This window comes from Lagopus leucura, unplaced genomic scaffold, assembly GCF_019238085.1.
Source record: "Lagopus leucura isolate 7727_CA_CO unplaced genomic scaffold, USGS_WTPT01 Super-Scaffold_100004, whole genome shotgun sequence".
NCBI classification, from domain to species: domain Eukaryota; kingdom Metazoa; phylum Chordata; class Aves; order Galliformes; family Phasianidae; genus Lagopus; species Lagopus leucura.
In genome coordinates, this window is record NW_024962264.1 from 18,692,040 (window position 1) to 18,711,854 (window position 19,815).

Here is a 19,815-nt window from a genome sequence, read left to right on the forward strand (position 1 = left end):
TTTGGGAAACGATGGTGAAAATATGACATAAAATATGGTATCCTTTTACATCATGGCATTGTTTCCTTTGGTGCTCATGTGTGTAATGGAGAGATTTCTCCCAGGCGGGCTGTAGGTGGAGCTGTTACCTCTAGAGCAACGTCAGCTCTCCAGCTTGTAACCTCACCAGCTGGAAACAGGATGCTTTTACTTTTTTAATGCTGTCTATAGAAACCCTGAAAATACACTTATTTCTGCCTACCTTTTAGTTAGGGAATTTGAGAAATCTCAAGCCTGTTTTTCTGGGGTTTTGCTGTAAGGGTCACAGCATGTTTCAGGGATGTGAATTGAAAACTTTCTTTAATTAAGCAAGAAAGAGGGCTGAATCTATAACATACATCTTGAGTCTAAGATGATTCTCAAATATTTTAAGCTCAATTAAAAAAAAAAAAAAAAAAAAAATCATCTTTGTTAAAAAAAAAAAAAAAAAGAATCACCCCTCCTCTTAATCCCATTTAATTCTACATTTCTCTGAATTTATAGTGTTGACAGTGTTCCAGTCTGTCATGGGGTTTTGTGGGAAAACCAGCAAAAATACAGAAATTTCCACTGTGCAAATAAATGAGCAGGAAAAAAAAAAGTAAATGTGGGTAGTTTGCGTCAGAGAAAGGGGGGAAACCAACTGGTAAACAACAAAACAGGAAAAAATGGCACCGATCTTGTAAAGTCACATCTAGAAAGGCAAATGACCTTGTATAACCGGTAGGATTGTGTAGAGATATATCATTTTCAAGGTCAGTTATAATTGATTTTCTTTCAGATTCAGATTGCAGCTTCTCTGAAAATGTTTATCCTGGTAGTTTGAATTACAGCCTTGGAATTATGAAGGAGCATTTTGGTTTTGCCCACCTAGCACTCACTGGATTTATCACAGAGTTCTTTGCCTCTGGTAGTTTTGATGTTTACAGGTTCTTAGGCATGTAGAGGCAAAACCCTATGATCTTTACTAATTGGGACTATTAGTCATCTTCCTTAGAGGACTCAGAATGTGAAGGTTGGGATGGAGAGTAAGTCGCCCAGAATGTATTCACAGTAACTATTGCCAGTCCAACCACAAAGAGCTGAAGCTGACTTTCACAAAAATACTGGTCACTTCCTCTCTGCTGAAGATCACAAGCTTGAGAAACTCTTAGATAAAAGAGGAAGGGATAAAGAATACATTATCTTGATTTCTATTTCAATCACAGAGATCTTTCCTGTCTTATGTGACACTCAGAAAATGACTTTATAAATGATGCAGGAAAAAAGCGACACCACAAACTGTTTTTCTAAAATGTTTTTAGAAACGCCTGTGCAAAAGCAGCACTGAAGCTGTCAATGCAAATCTGCAGTTGGGTGAGTTAAGTACCTGAGGTTCTCCCCCTGTCAGTATTTTCAGATGGCTGGTGACCCTCTTGGATTTCTTGCTAATGGAGTGAATATTCAGTCGAGAAAACTTTTCTTTCAGGGTTTCATCATCATCATTCCTCTTATACTTCAGCACTGCAGACAGAGAATTTCATGACACTAATAATCTGTATCCATGGGGCTTTTCATAGGAATGGGGGCACAAATACAAAACCGTTTGAGACCAGACACTTTGATGTCACTTGCTGTAATCTTGTGTCAAAATGCTTGAGATCATGAAAACCCTGTTATCAATGCTGGCCTTGAGAATATTGAAGCAAGACTTCAATGTGGCAAGTCTGTAAGAAACAGCACTATCACTGCATCTTAATTATTATCAGTGTTTGCAGCTGCATTACTGATGATGAACATGGGTATGACATGTATCCTTTTATCATTTTCATGTTCTGGGAATCTGCATCCTTTGGCAGGCAACACAGCTGCCTGAGGACAAGTGACATTAAGGCATCTTTTATTTTGCTGAAACCCGGTGTATTGCACAACTTAAGTAACACCAACGAAAACTGTTGTGGCATTATGACTGGAGTTGAAACCTCTCTTGTAACTGCCAGCCTAAACTGACAGAAAAATTCACTGTTTTTTTTTCCTTACCTAAATCTTTCCTCCTTTTGAGTTCATTGATGTTCACATTAGTATTTTTCATAGCAGAAAGGGCCTCTTGTAGTGCTTTGTGGTCAGGGTGAGAAGCAGGAGTTGAATTCAACAGTTCATGGAGTAACAAGGGATATTTCATTACCCGCTGTACTGGCTTGATCATCAGGGATCCCATGTCCATTAGATTTGGCTTTCCTCTATAATTTATACCAAGGAAAAGTCAAATAAGGAGAAACTCCTTGAAGACAAAGACTTCTTCTATTTCTGTCTAGTCGTTGAAGCTGCTGCCTTTTATATCCTTCAGTTGAGCTTTCAACTACAGAAAATATCAAAACCAGAGCAGTGCTTTGCACTGAGTCATAGATATGCAATCACCACTTAAGTCAAAAAATAAGATACATCTGTCAGGAAACACGGGCTGTTGCAAATGAAACCATCCTCCTGCCCCCTCAATGAGAAATACACACCAGGTTTGAGTTTTCTGTATTTTCAGCAATTTGCCATACTGCTTAGACATCGGCTGTGAAACTGGCCCACTCAGTCTGAGGGGTGTGTATGGTGCAACTTGCACAGCACCCAAGAAGGGAGATGTAGGTGGAAGAGCAAATAACAGGAAGATTGGGAAATACAAGAAGTGGGGCTACTACATCCTGCTCTGGCCCCTAAGCCTTAAAATTGCAACATCTCCACATTGTGAAGTAACTGAGATGCCTGCTCACTGCTGCATCCCTTCTTGCAACACCTTTCAGTTTGCTAGTATAAGCTTTGCCATTCTTTACCTGCTGTTCTTCTGTGCTGGCTTTCAGGAGGTGACATCACACTACTGAGGCTTTGACAGCAGGACAGAGGAGTCCTTGTCTTTCCTCATGCCAGCACTCTCCTGAGCAAACCTGGGAATGCTGCAGCATCACCAGCTCTCCTGTGAACTACCCCAGACTCACAGGTGCCCCTTGGAACTGTGAGTGAGCTGGTGGGGATGGTGTGAGGCACTAGAGCAGAGCAAGGCTTCCATCTGCATGCCCAAAAAGGCTGTCTTGGAGGGAAGGAGCTGATCTGACAATAACTGTGGAAAAGCTAATGGTAGGCAAAGAAGGATTTCTGAATGAGGAAAGGTAGAATAATACAACATAGAAGGGAAGTACAAAAAGCAGAGAACATCCGCTCAGATTTGCAGGCTGACATCTATTGTTTTGTGAGCAGGAAGAGCAGAAGAAGGGAAAAAAAGGCTTTCATTCCCACTTTTATATGTATGAAAAGTACACCAACCAGTCCTTACTGCTGACTAATTAACTAACAATTTGAATGCCTTTGAGAAGAGACATCTGCATATTTAAACTATCTCTCTTGCACAGACATTATCTGCGAAAAGTTCTGCATGAAAAAAATTAACAGTAGATGCCTTTTAAAGCTTCTTGATGTCCCCAAACCTTCTTATCATTTCAATCCCCCTCATTTCCCCCGTATCCTACATTAAATATATAGAGCTATTTTCCCTTCTTTCAGCTTCTGGTAGCAATAATGAAAAAAATCTTAAATTGTTATTGTTTTCTCTAAAAAGCCCCTTGAATGCAAATCTGTAGAAGCTGCCTCATGAATGGAAAAATCTTCAAGTATCTTCTCTTTATATAGTTGCACTTTGGACAGCTGCCCAAGTGATAAACAGCCCTCTGTTCACGTATCTGCATGACACAGTCTAGCAATATGGTTTGAGAGATAGTAGGTTTGTTGTAAGATAATGACTCCCTGGGGCCCTGAATGCCACAAAGTTCAACTCCTCTAATTCTCCCCAGCGAGATTATCTGCTGATCTCCACTCTCCCTGGATGAGTCCCATTTCCAGTGGGCCCAGCGAGCATGCACTCGGCAGCCAGGCAGGACGTGGCCCCGCCACGCGACTAAAACAGGCTTGTGACAGCCATTGTGCAGAGAATTAAGTTGATAATTCGTTTGCAATGCTGCTTCTGCCTCTCCCCAGTTTATCATGAATTTAGCAAGTATTCTAGGTTATAAGTAGCTGCACTAATCTCATCGCAGATTCTCAGTGTAGCTCTGCGGAGCATGCAGCTGGCTTAGCTGCAGTGAGCTTCATGGCATACCCTGCCTCCCTCCTTACAACAAAGCAAGACAGATGCAGAAAGACTCCCACCAGTTTAAAAAATACATGGTGGTGAGCTGCAAAGAAAATCTGCAAAGAGAGGGAACCCAGGGTTTAGTTTCACACTTTTGCTGTCTAGCAGGTAAGTCCTGTGGTGAATGTGACAGCCAGTTTGGTATTGCAGGGCTGAGGATGGTGTTGTGTTCAGCTTGGCAGCTCTGAAATTGTGTGCACGCATCACAGGCTGCAGCACGTCTCAAAGACTTGAGTTTTACAATTTACTATGTGTGAGCTCATATTAGCACAAAACAGGCAGGCAAATAATTCGCTGTGCTGTACGGCTCTCATGCAAACCCAGGGATTTCACTGAGGCTGCATAGTTGTTAATCTAAGCAGAATCCAACCAGTGTAGTTGATAGCAATAAGCAGCTTTGTCTGATATGTGTATAATTGTTTTCTTGAATGAATGATCACACTTGAATGAAAAGCAACCTGGGAGATTGAGGGGAGTTATGCCATGCTTTCCAACTCGAACACAGAGCAGACTGTGCAGACTTTCAGGTGCAGTTCTGCCCACATTTTGCTTTGACTCCACAACGTCTGAAGTGCAAGAGATGGCATTTTGGCATGCCCTGCCTGTGTGCCTGCAGGGTGAACACAAATGCCACCAAGTCATGCAAGGTAGCCAAGCTCAGGGAGGGTTCTTGAGTGAACATCATTCCTTGTGCAGCTTTACAAGAGCTAGTTTCAGCTCAAGAAGTGTGCTGTATCCCACAGTCCACTGTAAACTAAAGGAGAAAGCTGGGCATTAACTTCTGGGAGGGTAGTGCAAGGCAGAGCAGCCAGTCTTGTGTTATGTCTATACACACTGCTCTCTCATGTTATCTTGTTGTTACTCTGGGTATTTGGTGTTCCTCCTAGGACCTCTATCCCTTTTTCAAAAGGAGTATAGAATCTCCTTTATCAAAACCAATGCAAATAAAGTACTTTCAATCACCAAATAAACCTTGAAAACCCCAACCTAGGATTTCAACACGTAAATCCTTTGAAATCTATTTTACATTGACCTTATTTATGATGTCCAACTGACTAATTCTCTGATTTTACAGATGTTTCTCTTCTATCCACCTAAAGCACACCTGCTTCTCTTTTCTCTTAACATTTCTATCTGAGTTGTAATCATTTTCTTTGGTTCAGCTAATCCCTTCTCTTACCCCTTCCTGCAGGTAAATTTAGGATTTCATGTTGTATTCAAGGATCCAGACCTGCTGGATGTCCAAAACCACAGCCCTGATAAACTCTCCCTTAAAGCTTTTCAAAAATGTCAGGTATCCAAGGCTGGATGAGTATTCTGGCAAGGTGTTGCCAGACATTTTTTCTTTTCTGATGTTCCTACAACCATTGTCAGAAGGAAGCTCCTCAGAAAGATGGATTTCTCATATATTTAGGGCTACCAAAAGTGTCCTTACCTTAAAAATAGCTTTACCTATCAGCCTGGTGTGTACTGAGCAGGCCTACAGATGCATAATGCACAGCAATTGAAGAGTGCCTGGATTTTCAGATTTGACACTGCACTGTTGACAAGCACTGCTGAGGAGCTCAGAGCTCTCTAAGCACATTTATTAGACAATAAGGTGGTAGTAAAGGGCTCTGAATGAATTGGCATCCAAATTAAGTAGCTTCATAAACCACAAGTGTTGAAAGACATTGCAAAACCAGTGCAGTTAGTAATTAGAGAACCAGACAGGCTTAGAGAAATTAAAACTGAGAGTGTTTTATCACATATGTTCTGGAGAAGTCTATGCATTCTACAGATATTGCTTAGTGTTCTTAAAATTTCCACATGTACAGTTTTAAGCGTACTTAAGATAAATAAAAGATATTTAAAAGATTATTTTACACATGAAAAAGACGTAGTACTTACTCTTCCTCGTACATCTTTCTGCAAAAGAAAAGGAACAAAAATATATATTAGCTCCTCCTAAAAGGACTTATATAGATCACGGGCCAGATTCTCAGATACACTTCGGTGACACAGAGCAGCTGTAACTGGCCAGTTAACTTACGTTTATGGCTGCTGTGTGTCAGCAGAACTGCACAAAACAGCCAGAGGGTACCAATGAATCTGGCCCTACATCTTTTTGAAAGGACAGCCCCAAATGAGAAAGGATTGTCAGGAACCTGGATTTTGCCCAGCCTTCTCCTAACTCTGTTAGAGAAGACAGCTTGAGTCACTGTGCTAGCAACATCAAATCCTTAACACAAAGAGCGAAATTGAATGTCATTCCTACATTATTTTTGTGTGAAAAAGAATACATTGTAGACTTTTAGGATAGAGAATCAATTAAGTTGTTCAACTTTTGAGAGGCTATTTATCAACCAAAACCTCTTCAGAATAGGATACTGTTGATATGCATACAGAAAGCAGCAGAGATGTACTGTTGTTTTTTGGAAACATGCAAACATGCACACAGAATATTTTCCTCATGATACAATTAAACTTGGAGAACTTCACCCAAATGCAGGGGAACTAGCATCAAATGGGGAGGTTGGTGGCCCTGCATGTGGCAGGGGGATTGGAGATTCATGATCCTGAGGTGTCTTCCAACCCTGGCCATTCTGTGATTCTCTGATTCTGTGGAATGACAGTGTCCCTCCACCTCCGCATGAGACTCTTCTGGTATTGAGTGCTGACATCGTATAATCAGCCACTGCTTTCTGACCACCTGCACTTTCATCTCCTTGCCTATCAGCAGCCAAAGAAGCATCTGGAAGCTGGTGTTTTCATTGCTTCAGCACCATCAGCTCTTTGAGTACTTCTGACGTCCCTCTGCCCCCGTAATAGTTGACCAAGATACTTCAGACTGAAAGCACAGCAGGTAGTTGCCAGCATCCTTTCATTTTTACCAGCTGCATTTCTTTGGCTAAGCTAGCAAACAACATTTCCATTTTGCATAATCACTGCTGAAACATGGCTTTCTACATAATTTGGATTTGCACATGTCTCCATGCAGACACCTACATTTTGGGATGGAATTTCTCCCCTTTAGTCAACAGGAGGCGTAGGAATCTAGGCATGGCTAATTAAATCTGATTTGTTTGTACAGATGTGCGGAGGGCTACTTGCAAATTCATCTTAATACAGAAGTTGTTTTTTACAAGGCAGATATTACTCAACTGAGGAACTGAAGTCTCTTGCTAGACCTCTTTTTTTTTTTTTTTCCCCAATGTAATAGTACTCTTCCCAAGGAAAAAAGAAAAGATGTAAGAAGTAAAGAGCTTTGAAGAATAATAGTCACTGGCCCCCATATATTATATCTCGCAATATAAAACAGTCTGTAACTTATTTGGTAAAATTCATACATAATTTTCTTCCTAGGACAAGTGCTCTCTCATCAGAAGTAAAAAGTTTAGGTGACCACAACTGTGCATTTGAGTGTGCACTTTCAAGTCTTAATATTTGAACTGGCTGCTATTTCTAGCCACTGGGAGAAAAGCGCAACGTAGTATACGTGAAATGGCATATACTTTCCATCTCCTAACACGTCTGCTGACTGATCACTAGCTTGGGTATAATTGAAATATCTGTTGCTGATGTACACTCCATTAATTAGTTGTGATAGCTTTGCATTCCTTGTGGAAGTGCGCAGCACGAGCCTTTTCTGGAGCTGGAGGGAGACCTATGGTCTGAAGGGTATGCACTCTCCTGACAGCTCTGTGCAAGATTTTTGAGAAAGTGAGGGAATAAGGGAGCTCGCAAGTGAAGAGAAGCGCTCCTCATAGAGAAAGTGAACTGGTTCTCAGGATGTGGGAAGAAGCCATGCCGGAGGAGAGACAGAGCCATTTTTCTGCTGCATCCCCAGTACGTTTCCCCCAGGGGGTGGTGCTGGAGGCAATGGCATGAAGGAAATTCCACTGGTGGAACCTGACAGCTTGTTTCAACATAGGCCACTTTCAAATATCCTCATCATGAGGTGTTGGGCATAGCTGCAGATCTCTGGGGCCTTACAGTGGGGTCCAGAAACACCAGTATGTGTGAATGATTCCACTGCGTGCCATTTTAATCCAGGCAATAGAATCGCTGAAAATGGGGCCGGTGTGTTTCCTAGGAGCTGGGCAAGGTGTTCCCAGCAGCCCATTATATGATGCAGCATTTCTTCTGCCAGTATGGGGCACTGAAGCTAAGGGAAGAGAAACCTTTCTTGTGCTATTTTTGGCCATCTTAGAGAGAAAGAAATCTAATCATGGCCCCTGGCTTGTCATCTTTTCATGAAAGCAGCATAAGCCAGAGCTTCCAGCAAGCCTCATAAAACTCTGGATTTACAGGGGACCTTTCATCTGCATCCATTTAAAATGTTCCCTGCCAGGCAACTGACTATGGACGGAAATCATCATTTGAAAAGATCTTACTTTAAGGATTGTACACAGTGTCTTAAATGCTGCTTCAGTTCTTCATCCTTTTCATAGGATTCGAGCAAGGTGTGTGCATCATCGTGGCGATAGCAATAGATTTTATATGTGTCTTCTAGTGGGCCTTTAATTTGCAAAAACACTTCCCCTGTTAAAGAGAAAAACAAAGCATGTCAAGCCAGACAACAGCATCTCAGAAGGAGTTTTATTATTCCACCACATTAGCTGTGAGCTAAAAGGGCTGCTTTCCACTTTACTTCCCTTAGAAATGATCTTGTGTGTTTATGTGCATTATTTATTACATGTATTTCTCAGCTGCTCATCTTTGTCACAGCCAGGCACCATTGTACCAGTGTTAACGCACAAAAATTCCCCAGAGAACAGGGACAAAATCTCTACACCTGCACCCCTGCATATACAATCTCCTACTTCACTGCCACACCTTAACACTCCTGCAGTGAGAACCAAACAGGAGAGCTCTGCTGCTAAGGAGAGACTATGCTGGCCCTCTGGGCTGGCAGGAGAAACAAGTGTAAGGACATTCATTTTCCTTTTGACTTTTTTTTTTCAGCTGGATATGAACTTAAATGGGTTATAACAGGAATAATGACTCCATCTCCCATTAGTCATTTCATGTTTATCTGTTTTGCAGCATCCTGAAATGGCAGTTGTTAAGGCCTAGAATGGGGAATCTTCCTCACATGACAGAGGAACAATCTTCACCTTTTACTTTAATGAATTAAAACCACTGTGGATTGCAGGCATTTCTGTACAGAATGAAAGGGAAAAGTATTTACAGTTCTGATCCTTTGTTGCATTGTTTTTCCTGAAAAATAGTTGGAAATTTTAGAGGCACTGAATTAGTCCTGCACCCATTTCCCATCTAAGTTTGGTGCACATTTCTCTCAGCTGGTAACTTCTGTGCTGCTTTCTGTGTATTATCCAGGCAGAGAAAGCACGCTTCATCTCTTCTGCTGAGATATTCATTAGTTCTCACACCCTAATATAGCAGCATCCTGATCAGCATCCTTGGAAATGCACATAATAAACAATAGCGATGGTGAAAACTACTGTCTCAGGCATTTACAGAAAAATTACATCTACGTGGCAACCAGTCAGATGTTTTATAAACACTCTTGTTGAGTTATAGCCATGATTATTAAAGTTAAAAGCTGAGCACCACGTTAATTGGGAGCTCTATTCATTCACAGAGTGAGCACAAAGCTGTCAGGCATCCTGCCGCTTTCATCCTGACCGAAGTTGGCTGTTTCATAATACATTGCATTGAACTGCTCTGTCTTAGAGTGAAAAATGACTCAGTTACCACAGTAACACAGCTCTGCGTTTCTTCCCTAGCAGAGAAGGTTAACTGGGCTGTCTAATGCATGTTGGTTTCAAGGTGCGAACAAGGGAACAGCAACAACCGAGTTAAGAACACAGAAGTTCATTTTAGTTACTGTAAGGGCCACAGTCAGAAAAGCACCTGCATCCTAAAGCTGCATCCTCTTTGGGTGCTGTCATCTCTGTTTTCTCTGTCTTGTGCTAAATGTAGTGCTGATGGCTAACAACACACAACTGCATTCTGACTTCCCTGTAAACTCTATACAGGGCCTTATTCAGCCAACAAGTATAACAAGCTTTCTCCTGATCCCGTGCCCTTGGCAGAGATGTTGAACTCTCACACTTAACTTTAAGCAGAGTGCTTAGCACAGCCCATAGTACATGGAGCTCTTAAGAGAGATAATATTTTCTGCAGCAAAAAAATGCAAACTATACACTTAGCTTCCCTTCAGCATATACTGGAGCCTGGAAATAGTCATTCTCTCCTCCAGAATGGAAAAGATGAGAATTCATTGGTGTATTGTGCCATAATTTCATTTATGATAAAATAATGAGAAAAATTATGCGCTTATTTCACGGATGGGATCTTTTAAAAGCAGTTGGGGTCCTTAAGCCTGAATTTCTTCTTGGTTCTGGGATATGTAAGTCGAGTCAGTTGAGCACTGAGCATATCACTGAGATAACTTGCTTTATGGAGCAAAAATGCATCATATTTGTCACAGGTTTATAAATAATGAGTATTTTGAGCATTCTGACAGATCAACATCTGCCTGATCTGCCTCTTCTTGAGTGTAGTGGTCAGACAGTCTCGAAGAGGCAACCTTAGGAGGAAGGCTTCAGTGGCAGCAACACTTTCTCCTTACAGCTTTCAGTGATGCTTCCTGTGTGAACAGCAGTGGGAGAGGGAGGAAGAAAGGGCCCAATATTTAAAGGCAGAGTAAAATTACTAAGTCTTCATATTCCTCTATGTACAGCAACCAGATCACAGAGGAGAAAAAACACAAGGGAGAACTAGAAAGATCATTTGTCTTCTACTGCTTTTAGCTTCAGAGGACCAACCACCAAAGCTACATTAGCATTTTAGCGCAGATTAGGAGGGGGCTTTTAAAGCCAGTCTCTCACTGTGCCTCATCTCCCATGACTTGGCTGTGTGGAGAAACAGTTAACAGACACATAGACTGGATCCTTTTGAGTGGTAATTACCAGAAGATATACTCTTAGGGCACAGCATGAAGTGTACCTCTCGATCTACAGGAATAGGCTAAAGTTAATCTGAAATAAGACATCTTGAAATTTGTATATACCAGGACCTCAGCACCAACTGTTCTGTTGTACGAGTCTGAATCTACGGGCACTACAACTTGTCAATGTAAGTATAGCCCAAGATGTGGAGACTAGAATTAGGCATCAATACAAGTAACTACATAATTTTGGTTTCTAATTCGTGAAACAGCAGTTCTCCTCAGCCTCACTACATGGGAACTGCTGAATCACAGCCTGAACCTCTGACTGATCACCTGAGGCGAGCAGTGAGTCAGCCATGGGAGCACAGCTGAAGGCAATTCACCTGTGCTGCCAGAAGGGATGGAGCCTGGCTGCACCCCTCCTAGACCCATTTAAGAGCTGGCTACCAGTGGGGAAGGATCTCTTCTGGAGATCTGCTCTGCTGGAGTTTTGTAAGTGAGCCCAGAATACAGGTAAGTGCCCTTTCTTTCCTGCTTTGGTGTAGTAACTATGTAGCCAAGCTCTCTGGTATGCTTCATAGCTATAGCATCTGTACACTCACTGTGGCTAGGCTTCCTTCCAAAGGGAGATATGTGAATGGAAGATGTTTAAATAGCACAAACACAATAGGATATGATGGGTATGCTAAATATTTTTTCATCCTACAGAAAAAGACTGGCTTTAACAACTTTTACAATGAATATGAGGAAGGATTCTGAAGGCACAACTATCTATCCCTTCTTTGTTTGAAGGTGAAATACTTAGTAACTTATTGTTTACAGTGACGCAATTATTCTCCCTGCTTTAGGCTCAGTCTTTAGAAGAATTGCTCTCATCTTATGTTCCATCTTTTTCCCTGCCATAATTTAGCCAACTTTCTGTTCCAATATCCTATACGTTCTGATGGTCCTTTGTCTGATTCTGGAGAAATACACCATACCAAACTGATTCAATTATTTGTCCTTACTTCTGGATATGGCAGCAGACTGAAAGAATGATTCTCCTTGCTGTTGAGAAAGCCACTTCCTGCTAGAGTAGAACATTGCTTATTAAGGGTATGACTCATCATGATGCACTTTTATTGAAATACTGCCAAACAACGCAGTTTCATCAAACTACGTTAAGCTGTTGCCTTGGCAAACCAGATTGAGACATGCTAGGATTAATACCTTTTCACAAGCTTTAATGTTGTGTTCCCTAGCCAAAGGGTAACTGACAATTTTTTACCCTGTTGTATTTCAAGAAGATGGTTCTTTCTATAACAAGTTACCTGTGGTACATGGTCAGTATAGTGAAAAAATAACCCCTCTGACCTCTGAATCATAGCTGAAAGTTTTTTAAACTAAACTTGCTAACTTTGCACTCCAGCAAATTATGATTTCTCACTTGATTTCTTCAGCTGGATCACCTACCACTTCTGCACTTAATAAGCAATTACAGAAGAGCTGATGAATGGAAACTTCTTAAATCTCTCCACCTGTGCCAGAATGTCAAGTGAATAGATTCCAGCCATAACATTTATGGCTTGAGCTACTGAGTGTATGATTGCTGTGATATATCCAGGGGCAACCTATTTGCTAAAAATACTCATGATTCCTACAGACATTCCTACACAGATTCACAAAAGCTCCATATTGATTACTGCTTTCTTTCTTTTACTGACCATGTCCTTGTTAATCACCTTTTACATTAGTTGTATTGCCAGTAAATATGTTTATGATGTTTGGGTAGGTTTTCTGTGATATTTTTAATATTCTAACAAATCTTAATGCATTTCTCAAGTGGCACAGGTATGAACATGCAATATAAAAGTTGGTTTAAGCATAAGCAGTTAGGTAGGTAATACTGAACTAGATGAAAATGATGTTATCGTAGTGTAACTCAAGTGTTGCAGTTTTCATTCATGATAAGCTCACTCTCTCCCTTTCACCTTCCCCTCAACATCCAGAGGAGCAAGCACCATGATCAAGCCTGACATGAGCTCAGCAGAGCCATTGGACAGGTTTCACATCTACATCTCCTTTTCCTTTATTACTGTGGACAGTTTGTAGCGCATTACTCTCTGAGAGTGGTGATGGTTTATGTTAATGGTGATGAAGGTATAGGACAGGAAAATGCTATGTTTATTCTTTCACGTGACTTTGTAGAACTCAAGAGGACAGTAAACATACCGATTACTTGCATGGGTGGTTCCACATCTGTTGTGGCTTCTTCCAGCAGTGACAGCAGCTTGGCTGATATTTGATGGACCGATTCGATGTTGCTAAACAAGCCATCCACATCAAAGCGGGCGATCTAATGGAATACAAATATTAAGCAGCTACTGAGGAAGGATAAAGAAGGACATTGTATTTTAATTGTATTTTACAGACCTTCTCTTAATAAGGCTTTCGTATTCAGCATTCCAGGAAGCATAATTTCTGCAAAATGTAATATAAACATCCTCCTTGTGACTTTTGGGATGCATACAGTTTTCAGATCAGTAGAATTGGGTTGACACAGTTAACAACGGGCGTTTTACCAAGTGATTTTAATGCTATTTTGAACTACTGGTTCCTTATCTGAATGAAGAAAAGTTATTTATCTGGCTTTAAAATGTTGATTTTCCCATTGAGAAGAAGAATAGTTGGCAGGGGATTTGATTCCTTGTTTTCCAGTTGTTCATGGAAGCTGCTATGTGAACTGGGACCTTGGTGCTGTAGTGCCAGCCATGAGGTACGAAGGCTTTTAAATGATGGTACCATTTTAAGTTAGTTGTCCTGTAAATCTGAAGAGTGCAATCAAGGTCATACAATTCCCACTAAAACTAACGCTTTAAAATTCTGGGTATTAATATAATCAAAGGCAGAGACCAGGAGCACAGCACTGACTTCAGTGAACTGGTTCAACTTACATCAGCAAAAAACTTGCCTTGGTATCATATTGTTTCCCTTACTCACATTAAACACAAAATGTTCAGGACACGTGCTTTTCATACAACATACTCCCTTGTGCAGCTGTGTGATAGTTAATATTCAGGGACAACTGGGGATAGCCAGTGGTGACATGTTAACACTGAGAACAAAAACAAGACTGATTTGACATCTATATCTGTACCCACTGAACATCCCACTCCGTTAGAAACAGAACTGCTTACTTGCATAGCAGCTCTCCAGATGCTGAGAGGATCAAATTGCATGCTGCTGTAGCCGAATCAGCAATATACTTTGAGTTCTATCGTAGTTAATTTTTAAAATAATTATTATAGGGCTTAAACTTTTTTATCCATTTAGAAATATGAAACAGATCCATTCCTAGGTCAATTTTCTAAATGTTATCCTTATTTAAACACACTACAAACTTTCAAATATAGTAGTTTTTCTGAGAAGTTGACTTCATACAGTATTTTGAAAGCTTTTCAGAAATTGCAGGGGTTATTACGTTAGGATAGTTATAATCTCTACTTTTCCTCTGTATTCATCTGTCATTGGACTTCTGATCTCCACTGCAGCACAATCCCTACATTGCTTTTTGGAACTGTGTCATGACTAGACACATATGGTAACATGGTGACAAAGGACAGAATCAAAACATATGTTTTCAGTTGGTTGGATAAGAGCAGAAGAATACAGCATACAGCATGTTTGTTAAAAATCTCAGTAAGTTTGAGCACAGAGTGCCCTCACTGGGTACTTGTTGGGAGCCAGCAGAGACTACTCCAAAGCAAATGAACAACTGAGAGGAGAAAGGAGTCAAGAACTGCTTGAAGTTGAAGCAGCAGATGCCAGCTCTTCTGAAAATGGGTTGGAACAAATTCTGACAGCTTTAGAAAACAAAGGGATGGTCCTGCAGGATTTTAAACAACATGGGCTTCAGTGGCCGCAGTTCCCTGAGGAGGCAGTGTCTTCATCTCCAATACTCCTATTCTGTGAGCAGTTGTTGGAATCGTATGTACGGAACAAAGGCTTATGGTCTGTTTAAAATCACTTCTACGCTGTATTAGCAGCAGATACCATTTGTGCAGCTTCTGTGAATGCTGTGTTGCAAGCCCCACGAATTTAAGTCCTTCTCTGGACAAGCTCTTCTATTCCCAGCTTGAGACTGCGTAATTTTTTTTTTTTTTTTTTTTTTTTAGAAATTGAAATATTGTTGAGGAAAAGGTGCTCTTTGAAGTCCCAGCTGAAAAGGAAACTGAGAATCATTGGCCTAATAAGATCTTTTGCTTGTAAGATAGCTTATAAGCCTTCCTTCCTCAATTTAGCTTTTCTGTGAGGAATGCAAATTTCCAAGGCGCTCACTGGGCTGTCTGTCATGCATGGTGTCTCTCTACCACAGTTATCAGAGAAGCTAGTTAAAGTAATTTTTAAGACAGAACTTAACCCTGATGAGAAGGTTAATGCCATTCCAGGCTGTTGCCATGGAAAATATTTCATTTTTTTTTTTTTTTTTTTTTTTTTTTTTAGTGCTTTTAGAGGTGCCAGTAAAGGTCTGCTGGGGCATGTGCCAGTGGTTATGTGCACAGCAAAATGGATAGGGGAAGCTGCCACTGCAGCCTAAGCCTGGGAGCAGGCAAGCACCTCAACACAAAGGTTTTACACACTTGCAATGACAAGGACCAGAAGTGTACCTGACTTCCCACTTTCCTCACTACAGTCCTGGCACATCTGCCTTCTGTAAAGCCAGCTCAGGCACCATGCAACCCTTCTGTGCTTGCTTTAAGATTATCTGCAAACAGAGCGTAGGTGAATTCGGATCTTGACGTCACCCCCAGGTTCTCCACCCTTGGCAACTTACCTGCTTGTTTCTCAGAGGCTGAATCACTTCCTTGATGCAGAGATCCAGATCGTTGATATAGTCCCTCTCTGTCTGCATGAGCTCTGCAATGATTTTTACCCTCTTGGCCATCATGCGTTTGGTGGTTTCCTCATCCTCCTGTGGCAAGGTGGCAGAGGATGTGAATCCTGACTGTGGGGCCATTTTTTCTGTTTAAAAGAGTATTGAGGGAGGTCTGTAAGGAACATCATCGTTTCATTGTCCTGGACATGCTTCCTCTACTGCTTGAAACACAAAGACCCCAGATGCTCTCAGTGCCTTCCCCACTGAATGCAGTCCTGCATCACACTGAAATCCAAATACAACTGATGCCTTCTAAAACCATAGTCTCAGGCTGAAGTCTATTAAGATTTGGTGAAGGATGCAAACCTTCCTGTGGAAGGAAAAGACTGGGTTTATTGTAAATTTCACTGGAATAACCATTGTTCTGTACGATGTATTACTGAAGTCTGTTCATGGGTCTGCAGGTACGGATGATGATGAAATCTGTAATTCTGCTAAAAGAATTCTTTTAAGAAGGCAAAGGAATTAGGGGAGAGTATGGGAAAATCTTCAGTGATCAATAACAAACACTTCTTGTGACAACAGAGGTCACTGGGGCCATGAGATTCTTATCTACTTTTCCACATTTAAAACCTAACCTGCTTAATTTGTTCCAAATACATGGAAATGCATGGGAATCTTGTGCAGACAGGTAATTTATGTATGCTACAGGATCTGCACACAACTTGCTTATCTGTAATGATGGCTTTCCCTTTGGCTGGTTCTGAAGGCAACCTGCAGGCACTCACGGTAGCTACACAATGGGCACAGAATTTTGTCAGTGTACTCTGACAGTCCGTATTTTTCTTTAGGGAAAACACAGGTGGAAAAAGTGGAAGGTTTTGGAGGGTATTCTGGTGTTTTCCCGCCAGCCACAAGATGGTGCAGGGTACCAGCAAAGGCAGACGGATCATTACTGTGCTCATCTCTGCATTACCCAGGTTGTGGCTTGACAGCATCGGATTTTCTCGCTCAGCGGCGAAGGACGGGAATCTCTGCTGAGGATCAGGCTGTTATGCTTTGATGTCAGCTCCTTGTAGGAAGTGTACTGTATAATGAGCCACAAGCAAGCAGGATCTGATGCCTTGCTGGCTGATAACCAATACTGAATAGATTGCTGTTGTTTGAGTTGATTGTTGAGGGTGAGGTCATGAGCACTCAAGGGAGCATCAAATGGCTCATTCACACAATGCAGGTCAATGCTGCAGATGATAACCTGGAGTTGGACTTGTGAGAAAGCCAGGAAACCTTCTGGAGAGAGGACTTGGAGCTGTCTTCCGCCAAGAGTTGTAAAATCTTACAAATGCAATGCATCATCAGCCTCAGGCCCTTCTACAATTATGCTGATGGCTGATATTCAGAAAGGATGTTTTTGTTACTAATCCTTCTAGTCAAACTGATGTGACCACAGCTTGATTTAAATAGCTGCACTGGGGACAGCACCTCTGCTTCTGTCCTGGTAGTTTTCAACAGGGAGATCAAGGAGCCTGAACAAAGCTGGGGTGAGCTGCTTTTCCAGGTTTTTTTTTTTCCTATTTTCTATTTCAATGTACTTCCCTTCTCTAAAGCAAATCTTCTTTCTACCATCGAGTCTTAGTATTTACATCTCTTTATAACACAGGCATAAACATTTTGTCCTAGTCCTAGCATTCCAGACAATGGAATGGAAAAAAAAGCAGGATGTCTCCCTCTTCAAGGCCTTGGACCTTGGAAAAATTTTAGCTGAATTCTCCCCTAGAGAGACGCTGCTTGTGAGTGTATGTCTTGCGTGGATATTCACCCCCAAAGGTGCAAAGTGCTGAAAGAAATGGACTCAGTCCTTACTTCAGTGTGGAGAGCACAAAGATATTCTAGTACTTCTTCACAGCTCCCTCTGAGCCATTGTCTGCTAGGGTTGTGGAATGAGATCCTCCCTACAGCTGGTAGTAACCACAATTACAAATTTGCAAGGAACCACACGCAATCAAATTTAGTTATAGTCTTGCACCAAAACCAACATTCCTCTTGAAATCAGGTGTGAAATAGTTTGTACGTGTGTGATTGAATGTGAGAGTTCAGGAGGAAGGTCTTAGAAATGTTTTGTCTTAGATGCAGTACTGCTACGGTATCAGATGGAACCTGAAGGTGAACACAAGATGCTCTGCAGAAGAACTTCTCCATCTTTTATAGTAGTGGCAGGGATGGCATTACAGGAACAAAACAAAGGCACTGTATCCCACGTCAGGCTCAAAATCACAATCCCCAGAGAAGCTTTTTTTTTTTTTTTTTTCTTCCAGTTTATGCCATTAGATCACCCTGATCAATTTTGATTCAGGAATTATGTCAGGGCTCATCTATTATCCTTACTTCATGATAGGTAATAATGCCAGAAAATAAAAACTATTCTCAACACAAAGAAATAACAGTGGGAAATAGCAGGTAGATGCTGTTTCCTTATAGAAAACATGTTTTTTAATAAAAGTACCCTTTTTTTTTTTTTTTTTTACTAGTAATATAATTTTTCATTTTCACTCAACGCACTCACATTTTCGTTTTTGACATGTCTGTCTCTGTAGAATGCAAGAGCAAGATACTGAGATGATAATTACAGCCAAAACCTGTGATTTTTACGTTCAGCTGATAGCTTTTGACCAGTTTAAGCACATTAGTAGCCTGCTGAAATCCTTGCAGAGTAAGTGAAAGTTTATTGAATGCACAAACAGTAAGTGAACATTTGGAATACAGGCAGACTTGTTTCTACCTGGTAATGTGTACCAGTCCTGGAACAGTTCAGAGGGAGGACTGGCAGGAAGAGGCATCGCTGAGAATTAACAATTATAGTAAGAATTCAGCTCATTCGTCCTTGGAAGTGACAGGTGTAAAAGAAAAAAATGGTCTCTCTTGAATGGTTTATTGCACAAGTATTTCTTAAGACATATGCCAAGGTAATTGGTACTTTTAGTAGATATAAAAATGTAAAGTGGAAGGCAGCATTTGCAATTGTTGCTTTGCATGGCCAGTTATCTGCAGGAGCTGCCCTTCTGGAAGATTTTGCATTGGTGAGGGAGCTTATGACTTTGGTTTTGAGCCATGGAAGTGCACAGCTCTACTCATAGGACAAGAGAAGCTCGGTGTGCAGTGCCACGGACAAAGCCAGCATATGCAGCAGAAGCAGTTTCTTGCAAGTGTGAAGACTAATATCATCCCTTGGCTGGAGATAATCCAGCGAAGCTGGGAGACCAGCAATGCACAAATACAGCATCTCCCAGGCACATGGATAGACTGCAGAAGCAGTCGGGGCAGGTTTATAAGATAGATGCTTGCAAATTTCCCAGGCTTTCTGCCCTATAGAGAGCAGCTCCCAGAGGCCTGGTCCAGCCCTCATTCCCCTGGGTGAAATGCTCAAGGTGGATGCTAAGTTTGCCATCGGGGCTTGGACGGAGGCTGCTCCACACCTAAAGCTTTTCATCTGGAAGTGAAGGTAGAGGCATGGAATATAGTAACAAGTACAACATCAATGCATGAAGGGGGCAAGAGACTTTTTTCTTGCTCAGGTGCCATTTGGAGGACTCCAAAGTAAGTCCAGCTCTCACATCGTGCAGGTGAGAGAATTTTTCCTGGCACAAGGCATAAGTTATCAAGGAACAGCAAACAAATTACAGCATTACTGTATTTTCACAAGTGAAACTTGAACCTCATGCCACTTGAGATAAAATTATTCTCTGTGAAAGCAAGCCCTCAGATAGCCTATACCCTCAGATAACCCAGAGACTGTACGCAGGAATCTACACCACATTTATCAGTTGGATTTGCAAGTGAGACACAGGCAGATTAGGCATGGAAATACAAGAAGGATTGGGAAGGGCTTGTAGA

General features: G+C 41.3%; 1 protein-coding gene across 1 annotated transcript in view; it reads right to left on the reverse strand.

Moving 5' to 3' along the window:
* The window catches only part of ARHGEF38 (Rho guanine nucleotide exchange factor 38), a 33,482-nt gene that overhangs the window by 8,405 nt on the left and 5,262 nt on the right, over positions 1-19,815 (reverse strand). Inside the window, exons 2-7 of the mRNA XM_042870793.1 lie at positions 15,883-16,070; positions 13,281-13,404; positions 8,545-8,692; positions 6,059-6,076; positions 2,038-2,237; positions 1,388-1,521 (exon numbers count right to left, since the gene is read on the reverse strand). Coding sequence (XP_042726727.1) covers positions 1,388-1,521; positions 2,038-2,237; positions 6,059-6,076; positions 8,545-8,692; positions 13,281-13,404; positions 15,883-16,070 — 812 coding nt within the window. The remainder of the gene's footprint in view (positions 1-1,387; positions 1,522-2,037; positions 2,238-6,058; positions 6,077-8,544; positions 8,693-13,280; positions 13,405-15,882; positions 16,071-19,815) is intronic.